General features: G+C 46.4%; 2 protein-coding genes across 8 annotated transcripts in view; one reads left to right on the forward strand and one right to left on the reverse strand.

Moving 5' to 3' along the window:
* LOC114592659 (uncharacterized) overlaps positions 1-22668 on the forward strand; it is a 32544-nt gene extending 9876 nt beyond the window's left edge. Inside the window, exon 6 of the mRNA XM_077923432.1 lies at positions 20762-22668. Within this exon, the coding sequence (XP_077779558.1) occupies positions 20762-22044 (1283 nt within the window). The 3' untranslated portion in view covers positions 22045-22668. The remainder of the gene's footprint in view (positions 1-20761) is intronic.
* On the reverse strand, positions 232-12254 carry LOC144326661 (uncharacterized). Of its 7 annotated transcripts, none has more exons than XM_077923348.1 (4): positions 11372-12254; positions 8895-9156; positions 7628-7716; positions 232-5918 (listed from the first exon to the last, which is right to left on the reverse strand). In XM_077923348.1, the coding sequence occupies exon 4, from the start codon at positions 5768-5770 to the stop codon at positions 4562-4564; it is 1209 nt and encodes a 402-aa protein (XP_077779474.1). In that variant the 5' UTR covers positions 5771-5918; positions 7628-7716; positions 8895-9156; positions 11372-12254; the 3' UTR covers positions 232-4561. The 7 variants fall into 7 exon arrangements, with proteins under 7 accessions (XP_077779474.1, XP_077779472.1, XP_077779473.1 ...); XM_077923346.1 differs by having other exon boundaries at positions 7616-7716; XM_077923347.1 differs by lacking the exon at positions 11372-12254 and adding an exon at positions 9913-10213 and having other exon boundaries at positions 7616-7716.
* Positions 22669-23180: the final 512 nt, after the last annotated feature.

The following is a 23180-nucleotide window of genomic DNA, read 5'->3' on the forward strand; positions in this document are numbered from 1 at the left end:
GCTGATCGCCATGGCGGACAAACAGGAAGTCGACAAATGTAGATATTTTAGATTTAGAAGGTCCTAAGAATAGGTTTGGATGGCATGCATATTTATGCTTCGAAAAAACAAAGATGCATAAAGCTTTTCAGAATCATACACGTATTTTTCGCTCTATAGAACGCACCCGACCAAAGCGCACACCTAGTTTTTTGAGGAGGAAAACAAGAAAAAAAAATTCTGAATCAAATGTTGTATAAACTACTGTATTTAATAAACAACCGGTATATCAGAATCATATTACAGCCATGTAAAGTGAACAGCAGTCAACAATGGCATTAAGAACCATCATCACTGTCATTAACAAATGAAGAGAGACTTTAAGGTTTGAGTACTCTTCTAGTCTTCTGTGAACCCCAAGAACTCATCACTGCTAGAGTCAGAATTTATGAAGCTCAGTTGCTCACAATCGCTGACATCACTTTCTTCGCTATCTTCATGTAAAATACCATCTTCGTTTCCATCCAAAGCATTGCTAATGCCACATTTTTTCCTCTCAGTCCTCTTCCTCCCCTCTCTCAGCGAACAGCCTGCCCGCTGCTCGCAAACATTCCCTTTACTTGAATTACAGTCAAGAAACAGCTGAGCAGAGCCTCTCAGCGGTGGGCTTGGGAGGCTTTCCGTTTCCCTTTTTTCTCCCCCTCCCCAAGCAGAACAGTCCCCTTTTCCAGCCTCCTCCTCTCCATCCCTTTCACCCAAACTCCTCAGGTGACGCCTGCAATTTCTCCCCTTCCCTGCTCCCTCTCCTTTGCCCTCTACCATGACTCTCCACTCACGGTGGTACCTCTCCCTTCACCCAGCTTCTTGGTCCCCCTCCTCTCCGTCCTCAGCCTGCCCACTGCTCCAAACCTTGAGGGGGGAAAGGCAGGCTGCTGGCAGAGCAGCACCCCCCACCTGCATTCAGCAGCCCAGGAGCGTGGGGCAGGCTGCCCGCTGCTCCAAAGCTTCCTGGGGCTGGAGGAGGAAGCCGAGGCTGCTGGCAGAGGAGCGCGGCTCCACCATCACCACCACAGAGCAGTCCAAGAGCGTGCCGCACTCGGCAATTTGGCTCTAGGGACCACACATTCGCTCCATAGGACGCACAGACATTTCCCCTTACTTTTTAAGAGTAAAAAAGTGCGTCCTATGGAGCGAAAAATACGGTAATAAGAAAATCAATTTTTAGGGTATGGGTATCTGTTTGAGGAAAAACCACCTAGGTGGCTTTCCCCTTTGAAGGCAATACAGTGGTACCTCGGGTTAACTACTTAATTTGTTCCGGAGATCCGTACTTAACCTGAAACTGTTCTTAACCTGAAGCACCACTTTAGCTAATGGGGCCTCCTGCTGCCACCGCGCCACCACCGCACAATTTCTGTTCTCATCCTGAAGCAAAGTACTTAACCCGAGGTAATATTTCTGGGTTAGTGGAGTCTGCAACCTGAAGCGTATGTAACCTGAAGCATATGTAACCTGAGGTACCACTGTATCCCTGAAAAAATTGAATATGAGAAGTAATTGGCCAACATATAAAGGTCTGTTAAGTTGAAAATCACTTTAAATTAAAAGACTTTGAAGATATAAAGGAGACTCTAATATATTGGTCACAGTATTAGCAATTAAATGATATTTTTAAGATAGATAAAAAGAAAGGTTTTAGTTATGAGATACCAAGATTCCAATAACAACTTCTAGAAAACATTATTAAAATACTGTCAACAATGTCTAACTTGCTCCTGGAATGGAAGACAAAAGATGAAAATGTTAAATCGGTAACGATAAATTGGGCAAAGAATTTAGGACATAACATACAGCTGGCAGATTGGGAGATTTGAAGTTTACAACATGTACGCTGAAGGAAAATGATGTATCGGTGGTATTTGACTCCTAAGTTAGCTAAAAGGTACAGAACAAGTTCAAATATCTGCTGGAAGTGTAAGGAAAAGGAAGGAACCTTTTATCACATGTGGTGGACAGGTAATAAAATCATTTTGGGAAATGGTATATAATGAATTGGAAAAATTTTTTAAATAACTTTTCTTTAAAAAAACCCAGAAGCTTTTGTATTAGGAATTATAGGTGCCAAGATCCCAAAAGAACAGACAAGACTCTTTATGTACGCGAAAACTGCTGTACGGATGCTACTAGCCCAAAGATGGAAGGAAGAAAAAATCCTGACCAGACTTTAAAGCACACTTAGAATGAATATTGTTATTAAGACCCGTGTAAGGGAAGGGGGGAAGTTAGGAGATTCAGTGAATCTCAACAAATGATTATATAAATTTATATTTGTAAAAACAAAAAGAAAAAATTTACAACCCCCCCAAAAAAACCCAAAAGATCTGAAGAGGGAAAGAACCCCCAAATATCTTCAAAACCTGTAGTCTGTGGGTCAGGCATATACCTGATGCAAACTTGTACCAAGGGCAGCAGAGGAGTTCAGGATGGAGCCTCACCTGTCGTATTAAAGGTAAAAGGTAAAGGACCCCTGACAGTTAAGTCGAGTCGCGAACGACTCTTGGGTTGCGGCGCTCATCTCGTTTTACAGGCCGAGGGAGCCGGCGTTTGTCCGCCACGCAGACTGTTTTCCTGGGTCACGTGGCCAGCATGACTAAGCCACTTCTGGCGCATTGGACCCCCAAATCGGAGTAGCGTACGGAAACACTGTTTACCTTCCTGCCGGAGTGGTACTTATTTATCTACTTGCACTTTTTGGCGTGCTTTCAAATTGCTAGGTTGGCAGGAGCTGGGACCGAACAATGGGAGCTCACCCCATCGCGGGGATTCAAAACGCCAACTTTCTGATTGGCAAACCCAAGAGCAGGGGTCAGCAAACTTTTTCAGCAGGGGGCCGGTCCACTGTTCCTCAGACCTTGTGGGGGGCCGGACTATATTTTGGAGGGGGAAATGAATTCCTATGCCCCACAAATAACCCAGAGATGCATTTTGAATAAAAGGACACATTCTACTCGTGTAAAAACACGCTTATTCCTGGACCATCCGCGGGCCGGATTTAGAAGACGATTTGGCTGGATCTGGCCCCTGGGCCTTAGTTTGCCTACCCATACCCAAGAGGCTCAGTGGTTTAGACCACAGCGCCACCCGCGTCCCAACCACCTGTCGTATTAAGTCATGCCAATCCTTTATACCCAGGCCATGGGCTGGATCCACACAGATATAAAACACACAAGGGGGGGCGGGGACACAATAAAAAGCTCCCAATGCAATTTAAAATTGACTTTGGATTTCTGCTGTACAGTGCGATCTGGTTTCAAATTTCTATAACACATTTATAACATTATGATTGACCATTATATCCGAGTCCATGCCTTACAGAAATAAACCAAAGGATGCGTTCAGCTTGAAACATTCTTTTTACATCAAATGTTATACTCAGTACTGTGAGATACAACGTTCCTTTCTTTAAACACACATTTACACAACTTTACATTCTGTTACAAAAGTCGGGTGCCTGCTCCTCTCTCTGCCAAGCCCATGGGGTCTGCTTTCCTTTGGAGAATGGAAGACACGGCGGCGACTGTCGCGACTTCAATATATGTGGTTTATTCCCCTATTTACACCTTCAATCTGCATGGAGGGTGTCCAGATCTTAAAGCACGGTCCTCTCAAGTGTGGCTTGTACCCCACAGCAATGCAGCTCTGTAGTCCAAGGCATCTCTGCCACCACCCACCCTACGCAAAGATGGATCTGGGCTCTTCTCCCTGCTTCTTCTTCCCTGCAACCAGACTCCCAGACTCCCTTTCCCTGTCACCTCAAAAACACAGTTACCTGGGCAACCTTTAGAACAGAGGTGTCCAACCGATGGACTGTGATCGACAGGTGGACCGCCAGTGTGTTATAGGTCGATTGAGGGATGACATAAAGTGATACTTCAATGTAAAAGAGCCCCACCCCCCTTGGTATATTCCTACCATGCATGCTTTGCTGCTTAAATTACCTCTAGCGTTTTTTTGTCCCCCAAAAGCTGCACTAGTCTTGCAACCCGCCTCCCCAAAGCCTCTCCCCCAAGGAAGCTCCACAACTCTGGCCTCCCCCCTTCCACCCCACGCATGCTCCCCCTTCCATTAATGACAATGGGTAGATGTCTGTCAGTTTTTTTATACTGGGAGTAGATCACAGTCTCTTGGGAGTTGGACATGCCTGCTTTACAACATCTGAATCTTCAGTCCAAGATGGCCCAACAACTCATTTTGTCACATTAACAGGTTTCCTCTTCACTAAGCCAGCCTGGAATTCCGTCTAGCACAGCTCTGCAGCTTCGACTTTATTCAATCCCCTGGCATTTATTCATTTCTAGGGTTTAGTGGGGTCCCCCTCTAAAATCTATTATACAAACACCAGAACTCCACATAAACCTCCTGCACTTACAATTGACTTTCTCCCCAATGAGAGTATGTGGACGTTTTCTGAGCACCCCATTATAAGTGAAGCACATTCCACAGTCCTATTTAAGCGGTTTCAACCATTTGTTTTTGTTGGTACTTTCTAAGTCTTCCACTCTGAAATAAGCTCTTTCCACGATCAATACATTTTAAGGTTCCTTCCCAAGTGAGACTGTTGATGCTTTGTAAGGCCTCCACTCTGACAGAAGCTCTTTCCACACTCCATACATCGGAATGGTTTCTCACCAGTGTGAGTTCGATGATGTGAATTAAGGTTTTCACTGCTATGGAAGCTCTTTCCACACTCCATACATTTATATGGTTTCTTCCCTGTGTGAGTTCGTTGGTGTCTTGAAAGGTTGCTACTATGTCTGAAGCTCTTTCCACACTCCATACATTTAAATGGTTTCTCCCCTGTGTGGGTCTGCTGATGTTTTATAAGCGCTTTACTATGACAGAAGCTTTTTCCACACTCTGCACATTTAAATGGTGTCTCCCCTGCATGAATCAGTTGATGGTTTCTAAGTGATTCACTTTTACAGAAGGGTTTTCCGCACTCTGCACATTTAAATGGTTTCCCCCCTGTGTGAGTTTGTTGATGTCTTCTAAGTTTTCCATTAACTCTGAAGCTCTTTCCACACTCCATACATTTAAATGGTTTCTCACCTGTGTGAGTTCGATGATGTGAATTAAGGTTTCCACTGTTATGGAAGCTCTTTCCACATTCCGTACATTTAAATGGTTTCTCCCCTGTGTGAGTTTGTTGATGTCTTCGAAGTTTTCCATTAAGTCTGAAGCTCTTTCCACACTCTGTACATTTAAATGGTTTATCACCTGTGTGAGTTCGATGATGCACTTTAAGGGTTTGACTATGACTGAAGCTCTTTCCACACTCCATACATTTATATGGTTTCTCCCCTGTGTGAGTTCGTTGGTGTCTTGGAAGGTTGCTACTATGACTGAAGCTCTTTCCACACTCCATACATTTATATGGTTTCTCACCCGTGTGAGTTCGGTGATGTATATTAAGTTCTACACCGCGATTGAAGCTCTTTCCACACTCTGTACATTTAAATGGTTTATCACCTGTGTGAGTTCGATGATGCACTTTAAGGGTTTGACTATGACTGAAGCTCTTTCCACACTCCATACATTTATATGGTTTCTCACCCGTGTGAGTTCGGTGATGTATATTAAGTTCTACACCGCGATTGAAGCTCTTTCCACACTCCATACATTTAAATGGTTTCTCACCTATGTGAATCCGTTGATGTTTTTGAAGCTGCTGACTCCCACTGAAATTATTTACGTACTCCATACCTTCCAATTGTTTCTCCACTGTGTGCATTCGTTGATATGCATTCACTGACTGTAGTACATTCTACATTCCACACCTTTAAATCGTTTCTTTGTATTCCCAATGAAATTTCAAATGGTCACCCAAAATTCTGATTGTCTTCTCCACCGTCTGCTTTGGAGTGGGAGGAATGTAAATCCTGTAAGGAAGAGAACAAAGGTGGATATTAAAGCTCCAGAGGCCTGATTGTGGGGAAGAAGGGAAAGGGGAGGACACCAGAGAGAGGAGGCGGAACCAGGGGTGTTTCATCAGGAAGAGATTCAAGAGGTGAGTATAAAGAAGAAACCAACCTTCTAACCAGGGTCATTGTACCTGGCTCCCTTTCCGACTCAGAACCTGAGAGACACTCCCTTATGGAATATCCCCAGGCCATCTTCTGGAATATAAGCAAGGCATCTTTGGGAATGTTATCCAGACTTCCATTTAGTGTGCGAATCTTGGATTTATATAGTTGTTGGAGTACAGATTTCAGTCGTAACCCCTGATTCAGTCATTATACACCTTTAGGAACCAGGCAAAAACATTCCTTTTTAACGAGGCCTTTGGTTGATCACATTGACATCCAACACCCTTTTAGAATGTGGCATATATTTTTTTTAGGGGGTGTTATTGGGTTACTGCTTTTGGTTTGATTTTATATGTTGTGGTCTTGTTTTGAACCACCCTGAGACCTCTGGGTATAGGGCAGTGTATAATAATAATAATAATAATAATAATAATAATAATACCTCTGAAGACCCTTTGGTATCCATTTCCACCTTGAACTTCCAAGTAACATTGAGCTCTGCTGAGGTTTCTCTGAAAATACTAAATACCGTATTTTTCTCCCTATAGGACGCACTTTTTCCCGTCCAAAAATGAAGGGGAAATGTGTGTGCTTCCTATGGGGCGAATGCAGGCTTTCGCTGAAGCCTGGAGAGCGAGAGGGGTCGGTGCGCACCAATCCCTCTCGCTCTTCAGGCTTCAGGAAGCTATCCACAAGCCTTGGGAGCTTTGCGGGAGTGCCCGCTGGGCTCCCAAGGCTTGCGGATAGCAGCCTGCATCCCGAAGCCTGGGGCACACTGCGCAGCGTGCCCCGGGCTTCGGGCAGATATCGGGCAGCCCCACAAGCTCAGGGGACAGCGGGGAGGCGCAGCGTCGCCATCCCACTGTTCCCCGACCTGGTTTGGAGGCTGGCAGTGGGGAGAAGCGCGCTTCTCCCCACCGCCAGCCCCACAAGCTCAGAGGACAGATATCCGCAAGCCTGGGGAGACCAGCGCGACTTCCCGCCGGGCTTCCTAGGCTTGCAGATAGCAGCCTGTTCTGGGGACTGGGGTCAGGGGAAGCTTGGGCTTCCCCTGCCCCAGCCCTGCGCCTAGGGGGGAAATAATTTTTTTTCTTCCCCCCCCCAAAAAAAAACTAGGTGCGCCCTATGGCCCGGTGTGCCCTATGGGGCAAAAAATACGGTTTCTGCATTCCGTTTTCTCCTTCTTCTGTGATATTTAACATCTTCCTGGTGCATTCATCTATCTCTGCTCTCCCTATATATTTTATCGGGGTTTTTTGTTTCCCTTGTCATTTACTAATCCCCCCTTTTCCTGCAAAGAGGTAGGTTAGGCAGAGAGGCAATGTGCCCCAGGGAGCCTCAGGGCAGACGGGGGGGGGGGAGTTTAACCCCCTGTCTCCCAGGTCCTTGTCAGACACTCATTCTTCTCAGGCTGGGCTCATTTACTGAATTCATATACTGAATTCACAAGAGGCTCCAACTGCTAAACTGCTGCCTCCAACTGCTACCTCCTAAAGCAATCTTAGAAGTATTGTTATTACTCTTATATTTATCTATACCCCACTTTTTACCCTGACACGGACTCTGTCACTTGCTCCTCTCTTCTCCCGGTGGACCAATGGCCTGACTTGGAATAAGGAAGATCACAGTGTCTGGAGATGCAACAGCTTGCCTGGAACAAAATGTAGGGAAGGGGATTCAGCTTCTAGGGAGTATTGAAGGAAGGCAGGCGGGTGGGGTCACAGGGTGGCATAATAATAATAATAATAATAATAATTTTTATTTATACCCCGCCCTCCCCAACAAAGACTGGGCTCAGGGCGGCTAACACCAGGTATAAAAACAATTGATTAAAATACAACTTAAAAACCAGATTAAAATACAACATTAAAATGCAGCCTCCTTTCAGTGGAAACTCAATCAAAAACTTAATTGGGGATGAAAACATCAGGTCTTCACCAAGGCCAACTATCCAGACTGGTCCTACGTGGGCCAGAAAAGAGCCAGGCAAGTCCCCAAATAGGAGTTCCATCACAGAAGGAGAAAGGAAAAAGGAAAGAGGGGAAGGGGATCAAGTTGATTCCAAGCCAAAGGCCAGGCGGAACAACTCTGTCTTACAGGCCCTGCGGAAAGAAATCAGATCCTGCAGGGCCCTGGTCTCATGAGGCAGAGCGTTCCAAAATAAGCTCCGCCCCAGCTGCTTGTGTGTGTGTGTGTGTGTGTGTGTGTGTGTGTGTGGAGTTGCTACGCTACTGCACCCAGGAAAGACGTGGGAGGGGAAATTGGACACACACACCCCCACACTGATTTTTCAGGAATCCTTCTCTAGGTCAACTTCAAGAGTGGCAGATTCCTGGGCAGGACTGAGAAGCCAAGGCAGCCCCTCCAGGCATCCCCAGATGGAGGCATCCCCGAAAAAGGCCATGTTTCTCCCCCCCCCAACAATTATCGGCTTGGCTTCTCAGCCCCAGGGATGCTCCCATTCAACCCTCAGACAACCTCTGCCCCCTCTCTTCTCTGGAGTCTCCCCTACACCGAAAACTCCCCCCCCTGGGCATGGCACGCCCCCTGCCCTGCTTCAAGGTGGGGGCCCTTGGGGGGGGCTTCAAAGGAGACGGTGCAAGGGAAACCCTGCAGGCGTTGGGTCCCCGCTTTGCAGCTGCATTGCATGGATCAAGCCCTTCGGAGAAGAGCTTTATGGGGAGGGGGGACTCTGGCCCTTGCTCTCCATCCCCATCGCCCCCACCCCGCCCTCGTCCCAGGACAGGAGATTTTTCGGAGGGGGGGGACAGAGAGGGGTCTCTATGTCCTTTTCCTCCCCCTTTCCTCCCTCCCCCCCCGAATCTTTACCTCTTTCTCCTCTCTCGCCATCCGCGTCCCCCTTTCCGAAATCTCTTGCTTCTCCAAGGGCTCCTTCTGCCCCACTTCCTCCTCCCCCTTCCTGGGAGTAGCCCCTTCCTCTTTTCGCATGGGAGCCGGACGTGACGGCGCTGCCTTCGGCTTCCTCCTCTTTGGGCTCCCTTGCGTGGTTGCCCAACTCCATGCCCACCCCATTGACCAGGATGGGATGGGGGGGGTGCAGGAGGAGGGCCGGATCAAGACCCTTTGGGCCCTGAAGGGGAACAGAAACAGACTCCAAACTCTGCAGACGGCATTATTTCCCAGCCGCTGCCTTGACCACCGAGCAGCGAGGGGAGAGATGCTCTTGGGCTGAAATTCTCCTTGCAGGATCCCCAAAATGGACATCTGGTTTCCCACTGGCCTGATCCAGCTACAGGGACCTTCTTGTGTTCTGTGTGTTTGTGTGTAAGAATCCCTGGGTCTTCTCTGCCACGAGGACGAATCAGTTGTGCATCCACCTCCCTTCATTTTGGGGGTGTGTGTGTGTGTGTGTGTGTCTTTCCCCACCTGTCCAGCAGCTTCCCTGTATGCTCTCTCCCCCCTCCCCCAAATCCCCCAATCATTGCATTGCATTAGCCCCATCCCCACCCCCCAAAAAACCCAACAGGGGGTGGCAGGAGGTGGGAAGGGGCAGGACAGTTGGTCTGGTTAAGGGGAGAAGCCCTGAGGCCGGGAGGGTGGGTATCCAGTAACCCTTTCAATCCCATTGCAGGGTATTGTTGCAGGAATTTATGTATAGGTTTGAGGGGGGGGGGTTGCCCCTCCAGCAGATATCATACACATGCAGCCCACTACCAAAATCAGCACAATCACTTTTGTGATTTGTCCCCACAAAACATTTCATCACAGTTTCTTCCTATCTATTCAAAGGGCCTCTGCTGCACGATACCAAATGTAAGAATTCACTGATCAATGTATCTCTGCAACTGCAAACTCTGCCCTTTTCTCCCCCACGCGGCATCTATACCTCTCTGTCCTCTAGAGGGGTTCCTTTTGCAAACTTCCAGCGTTCGCGTGGAATCCGGATATGACGGCGCTGCCTTTGGCTTCCTCCTCTTTGAGGAAATTCCAGAAAAAAAACAACAAAAACAAACCCGTTTTCCGGAAGGGGGTCACTCCCCCTCCCTCTGGGTCAGTGAGCTCCGCTTCCTAGAGAGGCAGGAGGTTTTTTTTGGGGGGGGGATAGAGGCATTGTTGGAAGGGAGGGGTCTCCATGCATATTAACAGAAAAGAAAAGGGCTTGCAGAGGAGGAGAAAAAGGTGCAGTATATTTTTTTGTTGGGGGGGAGGAGGAATTGAGGTGCAGTATTTTTTTTGTTGGGGGGGAGGAATTGACGTAGGGGGTGGGAGAAGGATTTGTTTCCCCTCCCCTTGAATTTACAAGCAGGGCTACTAGGGAGAGGTTTTTTTGGGGGTGGGGGGCGCGGAATGAGAGAAAAACAGGGAAGGTCAGTAGGGGGTGGGAGGGGGCTGCAAAGTGGGGTTGCCCCCAACAAGGTTTGCATTGCAATATATTCTTTGGGGGGGGGGGACAAAGACCCTTCGGTGCCTGAGAACCAGGAAAGGGCGCTCGCTCCTCCCACAACCAGAATCGGATACTGAACAGTCACAAGGTGACAAGCAGACACTCCCCCCCCCACCCCCCAAAAAAGGTATCTTAGACGCAGCCTCTTAATCCACCCCTCCCTCCCACCGCTCCTTGCAGTCTCATGGCCAAGCTCCCTGGGGTGGGGGCGGGTTTTGCTGCAGTGGAAGCTGCCTTGCATGGGGGGGGGGGAATTGGGGAGGAGGGTGTCGCTGTGCTGCTTTTGTAGCCCCAGAGCTGGAGAACAGAGTCGCCTCTGGATTGGGAGAGAGGGGGGAGATTTCGAATTGGGTGGGGGTGAGAGATGGGCAGTGTCAAGGGAAACCGGCACTTCCTGAGTAAGAGAGAGGCTGATGTGAGAAGGAAGCAAAAGGAAACAAGAATTTGCTTATTAGGAAGGAAGAGGTGGCCCCCGCCCGTCGCCTTTTCAGAAATCATAGATTTCTAGTCTCCGGGAGACTAGGAACAAGAATGGGCACCTTCCAGATGCTCTCAAGCCATTGGCTGGAGGCATTAAGTGGCGCTGTGGGTTAAACCCCAGAGCCTAGCCCTAGGGCTTTGCCGATCAGAAGGTCAGTGGTTCGAATCCCCGCAATGGCACCCTGTTGCTCGGTCCCTGCTCCGGCCCACCTAGCAGTTCAAAAGCACGTCAAAGTGCAAGTAGATCAATAGGTACCGCTCCGGCGGGAAGGTAAATGGCGTTTCTATGCACTGCACTACTCTGGTTCGCCAGAAGCGGCTTTGTCATGCTGGCCACATGACCCGGAAAAACTGTCTGAGTGCCACAACTCCAGAGTCAGCCACGACTGGACTTAATGGTCAGGGGTCCCTTTATCTTTACCTTTGAAGCCTTATTTCTGGATCCTTGAGCCTGAGCTCATTCACCCGCTGAACTCTTGGAACTCGGAGGAGACAAAGAGCACCAGGGAATGGACTTCTTCGGAGAAAAGAGTTTTATTGAGATCTGCGCAGAGGCAGCCAGTGGAATATCTTCCAAAGACTGGCGGCCCCTATACTGTGTTCAGCAAGCATTCTTATACCTGGGAGCATACACCCATCTCCCCAATCTCCCCAATCAGCTGGCAAGGTTACAACTTATTGCCTTATATGGCTATATGGCTAGCTAAGCTCCCCTCCCTTTCTTCTATATGTGTTCTTCTCTTGCATTACTGAAGCAGGAAGCAGGAAACAGCCTCTAGCCTACCTAGCTGGAGCAATTGCGCCATTAGCTTGGGTCCAGATAATATTGAGATTAACCCTTCCCTCTCCCTTCAACCTTTACGTGCAGGAGTTGGTAAAAGGGCAGCTGAGGGACAAGGAATTTGCTAAAAATAATAAAAATGCATGTTAATTAGAGACAAATCTGTAAAATAAACTGCAGGAGGCAGTGGAAGACAGGAGTGCCTGGCGTGTAATAAATTTGAAAATGAGTTAAAATTAATTGGCAAAAAAACATACCCCCCTTGAAGAACTGACCCAGCAGAGGGCTGGCTGGCGGTCTTTCCTTCTGTTGCTGCTGTTCACATTGCAGACCAGCCAAATGTAGTGCTTAAAGCATGGGGTGGGGGGGGGGGGTGTCCTTCAGCCAGGAGGCCACATTCCCTCCTGAGCAGCCTTCCAATTGATGGGTGGGGACTCAAGGGCTGGATTTGACCCCCTGGGTCTGGTTTCCCCACCCCAAAGTTAGGGTGCAGGGCTAAGACAAAAAAGACCCTGTATTTCCTCTGTAGTCACCAGAATGCCCCCCCCCCTGAGTGTTGGTTCCTGCTTCCCCTCCTTTAAATTCTCCCTCCCCACCCCCAAGAAAGTTGCAAACATAAACTGAACTCCCCGTCAAAACACACACACAAATGTGTGTCCTTATGGGAAAACATTGTTCCAAAGTGTCGGGTGCGAATCTGGTGGATGCCAAGGCAGTTGACGGTCTTTAGAGTGAGGGTTGAAAAGTTACCCTGTCACAACGAAATCATCCCCAGTACTTCTTTTTCCAGCAAATGATTCAACTCCTTTTTGTCAGGTGATGGTGTGTTTTTTTGTAGATGACCATAATTTTATTGGTCTAGATTTTCAAGATAGCCTACGAAAGAGAACAAGAATATAACACAGATCAAAAACATAAGAAACAAAAACAATTATCGTAGCAACAGTAAAAATACAAAAAGCAGTAGGTATGAAAATCTGTGGGGTTTTTTGGAAAGTGCAATAGTCCAGATTTTCTGTTTCTGTTGTGATAATTGCAAGTGTTCCAGAGATTTCCCGTTTTGAGCAATGAGTTGTTTAGCCCCTGTTGATGAGCTCTTTATATTTCATATAAGCATTTTCATCTTTAAAAATAGTTAACAATTCCAAAGTTGGGATATGTAGGATTTTTTTGTTTAGGGATCAAGCTTATTTCATAAACATTTCTTTCCCCCACATGTGTAGTTGTTCCAACCCCCTCTCACTCTCTCCTGCAGAGATGGAATATAGCTTTGTTCCTATAGCTACACCTCAGGGGTGCTAGAAGCAGCAGTGTAGGAATTTAAAGAGGGGATTTATTTTATGTGTCCGTATAGTGACTTCAAGGGGTCTAGTTACAGGCAGGTAGCTGTGTTGGTCTGCCGTAGTCGAAACAAAATTCCAGTAGCACCTTAGATACCAATAACAAACTTAGTTGGTCTCTAAGGTGCTACTGGAAGGAATTTTTTTATTTCAAAGGGTCTGTTATCCCACAGTCTCTGCCAGCTGTCCCTACGTATGTTCCACCAAGTTGGTTTCACCTTAATGAATACCACCAACAGCTTTAATACATTTTTGATAATACGTGTTTGGATTTTGCATTTGTATTTGCAATTAGAATTTCAGCCGAAGTTTAAAGAGGCAGGTGCAGTAACTGCTGGGTATGTTAGAACAATGTGTGATTTGATGCACGTTTAGCAAATTCCAGATGTTGCCTAGCTTTACTTAGCATTTGTTCCCCAGTCAAAGGTATGCTATCTGTGTAAATGTCTCCCACCCTAAATAAATTCACCTTTCTGTGAACCGCTCTCAGACCTCTGGATATGGGGGGGGGGTATATAAATTCAATTAGTAATAATAATAATTTCTGCATCGTTTTCCTTAAAGAGCTGCTCCTTGCTCCTTGCATTGAATTGCATCGTGGCAACAGCTGAGAGCGTCCCAGAAGTGGCCCAGTTTACGCCTCCCCCCCCTCCGTCCTTTCCACTGGCAGCGCAATGGCCTCCGAGACCCCCTCTGAACGGCCTCTTCTCAGAGGTGGAGTGGAAAGAGGAGCCAGGCAGCTTCCTCAGGTAGGGAAAGAGCAACGGGAGCAGGGAGGAGGGAAGAGGCACAGATGGGACCACCCAGCCTCCCTCTGTGTTGAGTGGGGATGATGGGGATCTAAGAGAAGCTCTGTCTTCTTCCTCTTCTTCTTCCAGGCCCTCTTGACCTTTGAGGAGGTGGCTGTGTTTTTCACGGAGGAGGAGTGGGCTCTGCTGGATCCAGGCCAAAGAGCTCTGCACAAGGAAGTCATGGAGGAGAATTATGAGATGGTGGCCTCTCTAGGTAAGGGCATATTTTTATTCCTCCTGGCTGTTAGACATTGAAGGTGTGAAACTTTAGGTCAAATCCTGTATGTACTCAACTTTGCTTTCCCCTACTGGTGTGACGCATCTTTATAGGCTCTGGTTACATAATCCCTTCCTTTGAGGTCATGGATACAGATTAATTTGAAACGGCTGGATGATGTGCCGCCAAAAGTAACTAATATTGTCTTTTTCCTTGGCAGAATCAGACCTCAGTTCCTGTTGGGAAGAGGGACAAGATCCATTTCTCCAGGATCCCAAAGAAGGGGAGATCTCAGAAGGTAGCTGCTTAGCTGTGTTGTGGGGCCCTTTTTCCTCCAGAAAGAGAGGGAGCACAAGCCTTTATGTCCTGATTCTGGGCTTCCTCTCACAGCATCTAGTTGGCTTCTGTAGGACTAAATAGACCAGGTGGGCAAATGCAGCCTTCAAACGCTCTCCCGCTGGCCCTGTCGCGTATTCCACGCGGCGTTTTCAGCGAAGCACTAAGAGTTCCAGGTTTTTCAGTGCAGTCCTTTTAATGTGAGCTATATACAGGCATTTACAAAATAAACAGTCCATACAGAGTACTTACAAACGAATACTCTCCACCACAGCACCACCACACTACAGCACAACCACCACACCCCCTGTTAAACAGGCTTTCCTTTTAAAACAGGTGATAGCCAATCACACTAATCACACTCCTGCTGAGTCACTCTGACCCAGCAGAGTATTGCATCATCCTGTTGAAGCCTGCAGACTTATCCAGTATCCTGCGAATCCCAACACTCCTCCTTAAGTCAAAGGCTTGAGACCTAATAATTCTCTTAAGTCTCGAAATTTAGGAGCATCCAAACATTTTGTATACAAATCTGCCACATTACATTTTGTGTTACAGTGCTGTACCTTTAACACATTTCTTTCCAAAGCATTTTTCACATTTCCGTATCTTATAGCAATATGTTTACTCTTGCTTTTAAAGTTCTGTTGGTTAGCAAGCTGTTGTGCAGCCATGTTGTCACTTAGCACAGTGATTGGCATTTCTGAAGGTATTCCAAGCTCTTTTGTTAGGCAAGCAAACCATTCTATTTGTGATACACATTCACTTATGGCTGAGTACTCTGCTTCACAAGTACTTGTGGCAACAAATGTTTGTTTCTGGGATTTCCACTGAACCAGGGCATTTCCAATATATATGGCATAGCCAGTGGTAGACTTTCCATTTTCTCTGTCCCCCCAGCTGGCATCAGCGTATGCATACACTTGCTGATCATATCCTGTATCCAGCACCAGTTTGTAATCTTTTGTGCCTTTCAGATACCTTAGGATTCTTTTAAGTGCTACCCAATCTCTCTGAGCCGGGTCTGCACTTCTTTGGCTTAACATGTGCACTGCCAATGTTATGTCGGGTCTTGTCCAACAACTTAAATATAACAGAGAACCCAACAGAGAATGAAACGCCGTTGCATTCTCACATTTTTGCCCTTCTGGTTCATTTTTGTACTGGGTAGTTATGGGAGTGTCAACCTCATTTGCCCTCTCCATTCCATATGTCTTCAGTAACTTTTCAATTTTTTCCTTCTGACTCAGAGAGTAGACGCCCTCTTCATTTCTCTGAACCTCTACTCCTAAGTAATTCTGAATCTCTCCCAAATACTTCAGTTTGTATTTGTTACCTAGGCTGTTTATAAACCAAGACACTTGCTTTTGTGCAGTTGTTATTAGACAGATATCGTCAACATACAAAAGTAAATAACAAACACTTCCTTGCACCATTGCTGAATATAAACAGGAATCAGCCAGGCTTTGTTTGAATCCCATCTTTTTCAAAGTTGTGTCTATGCATTCATGCCATAGACGTGCACTTTGGTGTAAACCGTATAGTGCCCTTTGCAACTTTAACACCATGCTGTCTTTTTCCAGCTCATAACCTGGTATTTGCTGTAAATACACCTCGGCGTCAATAGGAGCATTTAAATATGCTGAGGCAACATCAAAATGATTAACTTTTAGCCCTCTCAGACTTGCCATTGCTAAAACTGATTTTACTGTTTCAGCCTTTGCTGTTGGGGCAAACACTTCATCATAATGTATCATTTTCCTTTGTGTAAAGCCCCTTGCAACCAACCTGGCTTTCCTCTGACAACTACCATCAGCCAGTTTTTTCACTTTAAAAACCCACTTACAGCTTATGGGCTTTTTACCTTTAGGCAATTCTGTAGGTACAAACACATTGTTGTTTAGCAGAGAGTTATACTCTGCCTGCATTGCCTTTAACCACGCCTCTTTCTCTAGAGTAGGTAACTCTTGCACTTCTTCAAAGTTTTCAGGCTCAGTTACACAAACCTGGTTTATGGTGGCTGGGAACCCATAACGGTCTGGAGGTTGACCTTTATTACTTCTTGCAGACCTCCTTGGTTCATTAATCTCACCCCCTGGGCTACCTTCAGGACTGCTTTTGGGGTGGATTGACTCTGTAGATCTACCTCCTCCTGTCCCTGTTGCACTTTCTTCTCTCCCCTGCTTTATGCTAGCAGCTGGAGAAAAATGCTCAGCCTTTACCTCCTCCCTTTCAGTTTCTCTGGGAGAGGTGCCAATTCTCAGCTTTGTTTCAACTGCCTTATCAGGTATGCTCGGCAGTAAAACTTTTTCTGGCAGCAGGTTTGCATGTATCTTGGGCCAATTTCTTTGCTCATTAAAGCTGGCTGATCGACTATAACTCAAAAGATTTTTATCATCTTCAAACCTATAGGCTTTCGTACCACTTTCATACCCAAGAAATAGCAACTGCTGTGCCCTTTTCCCACCTTTTCTTCGGTTTTTTACAGGTATGTCAACCCATGCCTTTGTCCCAAAGATTCTTAAATGTTGCAAACTGGGACTTTTGTTATAGAGAATTTTATAGGGTATGTCATCTAGTACCCTTGACCACAAGCGATTCCCAATATAGTTCGCAGTCTTAATACTTTCAGCCCAGTACTTAATTGGAAGATTTGCATCTGCTAACAATGCTTTCATTTGTGTCTGCAAGACACCTCCCCTACGCTCTGCTACCCCGTTCTCCTGAGGCGTCGCCACATTGGTAAGCCTATGTTTAATCCCTTGGGAATGCAACCAGTTTCTTAGGGAGCTTGCCATAAACTCTCCTCCCCTGTCTGTCTGAATAGAGCACACCTTTTCGCCAAGTTGCCTTTCTACCCTTCTTACCCAGAACTTCAAAGTTTGGGCAACGTCAGACTTTTGCTTTAATGGATAGACCCAGCCAAATCTAGAATAGTCATCCACTAGAATCAAACAGTACTTGTTATGGGAGACACTTGGTGGAAAAGGACCAGTTACATCAGCATGAATCAACTCCAGTGGTTTTTTGGTTTCTCTCTGGCTTGCTCTTGCTACTGGGCAAGCCCTGCTTTTAACCTCCTTGCAGATATTGCAGTCTAAGTAATTATCACAACTTTTAATGTTTTTCATCCCCCCACATAACTCCAATGTTTTGTTTAGCACCTTATAGCTAGCATGAGCCAGACGCCTGTGCAGGAGATGAATACACATATCATGGGTTGGGACATTTTGCACATTCGCAACCTTAGACTCACACTGCAGTACATACATATTAGTTCTAAGGTTAGCATTTGCCAACACTGCCCCATTTTGCTTTATCTGGCACTGATCTCCCACAAAGTTTACTTCGAAGCCTGCTTTTGCCAAGTCAGGAATGCTCAGGAGATTGTTTTGCAAACTAGGCACACACAACACATTCCTGAATGTGTGTCCCAGCTGTGGGAACACAACCTCCCCCTCACAAACCACATTAGCTTTCTGGCCCGTAGCAAGACTTACATGTTTTTTGTTTGAAGCCCTAGCATCAGTTAGCAATGCCTTTCTTTTACAAAAGGTTTGAGAAGCTCCACTGTCCAGAACCCACAGCTCTTCATTTTCTTGGCCATCTGCAGACACCCAAGCGGTAGACTCCCTCTGCTGGCTTTTGTGCTTCTGCTGTTTTTGTTGTTTTCTTGGGCAGTCCCGCAGCAGGTGTCCACTGGACTTGCAGCAAAAACACCTTTTTACTTTGTTGACCACTGGCTGGTCTGCAGCAGCTCCTCCTGGCTGTTTCTCCGGCTCCCGACACCTCTGCTCTTCCCGGCTGTTGTTCCCTCTGGGATGCTCCAACAGCTGGGCTGAGGTCATCTTTCGCTCTGCACGCCTGTCCTCCTCTGCATACAACCGTCCGGTAACGTATTCCAGAGTCAGCTTATCAGTCTCTACCGACTCGAGGGAGTTGACCAGCATATCATAGCTGTCATCAAGGGAACTCAGGACTATAAAGACTTTGTCCTCTTCCCCCACAGGCCTCCCTCTTAAGGCTAGCTCCTGGAAACAGCCTGTTAGGAATTTCAGGTGGTTTACCAGTGAGTCCCCCGGTTTCTTCCGACACCGGTACAGTCTCCTGGTCAGTGTTATCAGTGAGCCAGCTGTCTCCCGCACATGGACAGCCTTGAGCGCATTCCACGCCTCACTTGCCGTCACCTTATCAGCTACGTAGACTAGCTGGCTGTCGTCCACTCCAAGGATGATCGTAGCCAAAGCTTTCTCATCCTTTTCAAGCTGGGCCTCTGCTAGTGCCTGCTTTTCATCGTCGTCATCCCATTCAGGGGGCTGCGGTGGAGTTTCCACCACCTTCCACAGGCCCTCCCGCTTGAGGAAGTGTTGCATGCGGACCGACCAGATGCTGTAGTTCGTGGCCGTCAGCTTCTCCAGCAACACGCCAGTTCTGGACTTCTCCATCCCTGCAGCTCACCTCCAGCACCCACGGCTAGATAACTGCCACCTGTACTCTTGCGCAGCGGGAGCGTGCTGGGCCCATAACCCTGTCGCGTATTCCACGCGGCGTTTTCAGCGAAGCACTAAGAGTTCCAGGTTTTTCAGTGCAGTCCTTTTAATGTGAGCTATATACAGGCATTTACAAAATAAACAGTCCATACAGAGTACTTACAAACGAATACTCTCCACCACAGCACCACCACACTACAGCACAACCACCACACCCCCTGTTAAACAGGCTTTCCTTTTAAAACAGGTGATAGCCAATCACACTAATCACACTCCTGCTGAGTCACTCTGACCCAGCAGAGTATTGCATCATCCTGTTGAAGCCTGCAGACTTATCCAGTATCCTGCGAATCCCAACAGGCCCTTGGGGCTATCTTCTCCTTGGCCATCTCCATCCCCAGGCCATGACCCATTACCTTCCCTGCTTCACATCCTCCTTGAGTCCCCTTTTCCTGGCTGGGTTGTGTCCTTTAAATCTGCTTGCCTGATTGGAGGACAGTGGGTGGGTTTTGTAGTAACTCCGCTGCTCCCCGAAGGCGACATTGAATAATAATAATATTATTATTATTATTTATACCCCGCCCCTCCGGCTGGGTTTCCCTAGCCACCCTGACCAGCTTCCAGTACAGTGGTACCTCGGGTTATGAACTTAATTCGTTCTGGAGGTCCGTTCTTAACCCGAAACCGTTCTTAACCTGAGGTGCGCTTTCGCTAAGGGGGCCTCCCGTGCCGCCGCGGCAAAGTTCGTAATCTGAAGTACTTCTTCCGGGTTAGCGGAGTTTGTAACCCGAAGCGTTTGTAACCCGAGGTACCACTGTACATATAAAAACATCATAAAACATCATAAAATGTTTTACATTTGTTGTTACACCCCCTTCCGCCCCTGGCTCCCACAGAGCATGAACATGCACACCTGAAGCTGCAAAAATTGACAATGTCTGGGAGGCCTTTGGCCTGGTCCAGTAGGACTATCCTTCTAAAGACCAGAGATGTCCTCCAGGCTTGAGTTTTCCCTTTCTTTGTGCTGAGATATGCCTCAAATTAAAATATCCTCTGTGGTGCCACCGAGCTGAGGTTAAGGTACTTTGAGATTCTTTTCACAAGCGCCCATGTGCCCTTCTCATAGCTGTCAACATTTCCCTTTTTTTAAGGGAAATTACCTTATTCCAAATAGGATTCCTCGCAAGTAAAGGGGAAAGTTGACAGCTATGGCGCTTCTGCTATCCCTCAGCAGGAGGGCTAAGATCTTGCCTTTCCTTGCTTTTGGGAAGGGAGCCATGGCAGTAGTAGCAGTAGGAGAGTTTGGGCATTTTGCACTCGGAATTTGCACTGCCCTCTTCCCAAACCAGACTTCATTGCTTGGGTGGAAAGAGAAGATCCAGTTGGATAGGGCTCTGAGAAAGGGGAGAGATCAGCAGACACATCTGTGCTTAGTAACAGCATGTGGAAGGTGGAACAGGAAGGGACACGTGGACTGTAGCATATTCTGAAGCTAACTTCAGATTCAGTTTTGCAGGAAGAGAAGGGACATGGTTGACAACAGTAAAATCAGAGAAGCAAAGAACTGGACTCAATGCATAATGAGCATGTCTCCTTCTACCATGCAGTGTGAATGATATTTTAATTTTCTCCCTCTACCTAAACAGGTGACAGGCAGAAGAGTGAGAATTATGGGGAGCCATTGATAGTGTCATCGGAAAATGTGGAGCCTGAAGCAGGGAAAAAGATGGAAAGGAAATCCTCTACTACGCAAGACATTGATATCCACGTCACCCTAAATCCACAGGAAGAATGCACAGGGAGCAGCAGTGTGGAGTGTGGAAAAAGCTTCAGTCAGAGTGGAAGTGTTAGTTTACATCAAAGAACCCAAACAGGGGAGAAAGCGTTTCAATGCACGGAGTGTGGAAAGAGCTTAAGTAGTGCTGGTAACCTGGTCAAGCATAAAAAAACCCACACAGGGGAGAAGCCATTCAAATGCATGGAGTGTGGAAAGAGCTTCAGCCAGAGCGGAAACCTTATTGCACATCAAAGAACCCACACAGGGGAGAAACCATTTACATGTATGGTATGTGGGAAGAGTTTCAGTCTTAATCACCATCTTACTTTACATCAAAGAACGCACACTGGGGAGAATCTGCATAAATGCATGGAGTGTGGAAAGAGCTTCTGTACCAGTAGTTTCCTTACTGCGCATCAGAGAACCCATACTGAGGAGAAACGATTTAAATCTATGGTGTGTGAAAATCGCTTCAGTCTTAATTACCGTTTTACTCTACATCAAAGGACCCCCGGTGTGGAGAAACCGCATAAATGCTTGGTGTGTGGAAAGAGCTTCAGTTGTAGGAGTAACCTTACTTTACATCAAAGAACCCACACTGGGGAGAAACCCTTCAAATGTACAGAGTGTGGAAAGAGCTTCAGCCAGAGCGGAAATCTTACTGCACATCAAAGAACCCACACAGCTGATAAACCATTTAAATGTATGGTATGTGGAAAGAGCTTCAGTTTCAATTACTCTCTCACTTTACATCAAAGAACCCACACCGGGGAGAAACCATTCAAATGCATGGAATGTGGAAAGAGCTTTCGTGCAAGTAGTGTGCTAATTGTGCATCAAAGAACCCACACTGGGGAGAAGCCATTTAAATGTATGGAGTGTGGAAAGAGCTTCAGGCAGAGTGGAAGACTGACTGCACATCAGAGAACGCACACTGGGGAGAAACCATTTAAATGTATGGAGTGTGGAAAGAGCTTCAGCCAGAGTGGAAACCTTACCACACATCAAAGAACCCACAAAACAGAGAAACCATTTAAATGTATGGAGTGTGGAAAGAGTTTCAGTCTTAATTACTATCTTACTTTACATCAGAAAACCCACACTGGTGAAAAACTTTTTGAATGCCTGGAGTGTGGAAAGAGCTTTAGTTGTAGGAGTGCTCTTACCGCACATCAAAAAACCCACACATTGGGGAAACCATATGAATGCATGGTGTGTAGAAAGAGCTTCAGGCGTATGAGTAACCTTAATTTACATCAAAGAACCCATACTGGGCAGAAACCATTTAAATGTAATGAATGTGGAATAAGCTTCAGCCAGGGTGGAAACCTTATTGCGCATCAAAGAACGCACACAGCGTAGAAACTGTTGTGAATCCCAGAGGTGGAGAAGCAGAGAAGACTAAGCTTAGCCACTAAGAAGAATAAGAAATGATCTCCCCATTCTGCCTAATATTTGGGTCGGCCTGGTTGTCATTTGGAGTGCGTTTCATTGTGAATCCAAGATGTGGAGAAAGAGAGGAGGCAGAGTTTAGCCACTTGGTCAGGGGGTCAGTGAAAGGCATTGGTCTGCTGCCATCACCCTTTCCTTTCAGTAAAACAGAACTCCCATCTTGCGTATTACCCATCAAGTAGGGTGCTTCCTTGGGAAATGTAATAGAACTGGCTATGGCTTTCCGTGTAGAGAACCACATACCACTCCCTTCAAAGTGTGTGTGTGTGTGTGTGCAAGATTATGAAACCTCAGATGCCGTAGCAGAGTGTCCCCAGCTGCCTTCAGCATAGTCTACTGCATCTCCCATACCACCAGGAAATTGATCATTCTCTGGGCTACTCAATAGTACACTAGAAAGACTATATTGTTTGTGGGTAGGCTATGATTAGTCCTGCTGCAAAGCGACAGCACTCTGTTTTATTTTGTAATCTGTTTAAGCTGTTTACTTGCTACCCCCTTAACTTTCATTCAAAATAAAGTTTCACAATCTGACCAGCTCTTCGCTTTGTCCTATCACTGAAGCTCTTCAGAGTACCAGCTTTTAGTCTACTCAGAAGAACAGTGAATATCAATTCTAGATTCAGGTAGGTAGCCGTGTTGGTCTGACGCAGTCAAAATAAAAAATTAAAAAATAGTCCAGTAGCACCTTAGGGACCAACTAGGATGAAAGGTGCTACTAGACTATTTTTTAATTTATTTTTTACTTTTTTATTTTGACTGAATGTCAATGTAAAGGATGCTCAGATTAAAACAGCTGTATGTGTAGCCTTCATATTACAACTATTGCCTACTTTTCACATAAACAAATATTCCACAAATCATATTTCCTTTCATCCAAAAAGAGAAATCTACTTTTGGCCATTGTGGAAATAACCAGTCATTTTGGATACATATCATAAAATTCTCCTCTTCAAAGGAGAGATGGGGGACCTTTGGAGCACTAACTCAGCCTTTTCTTGCTGAGAGAATCAGGCTTGTGACAAGGAAATTAGTCGTTTTTTCTT

The sequence above is a fragment of the Podarcis muralis genome, chromosome 2 (assembly GCF_964188315.1).
Source record: "Podarcis muralis chromosome 2, rPodMur119.hap1.1, whole genome shotgun sequence".
Taxonomy (NCBI): Eukaryota; Metazoa; Chordata; class Lepidosauria; order Squamata; family Lacertidae; genus Podarcis; species Podarcis muralis.

What these genes read in the sequence shown, in the direction of transcription:
- LOC144326661 (XM_077923351.1), bottom strand. Translation starts at nt 5,770, where the DNA reads ATGCACACAGTGGAGAAACAATTGGAAGGTATGGAGTACGTAAATAAT.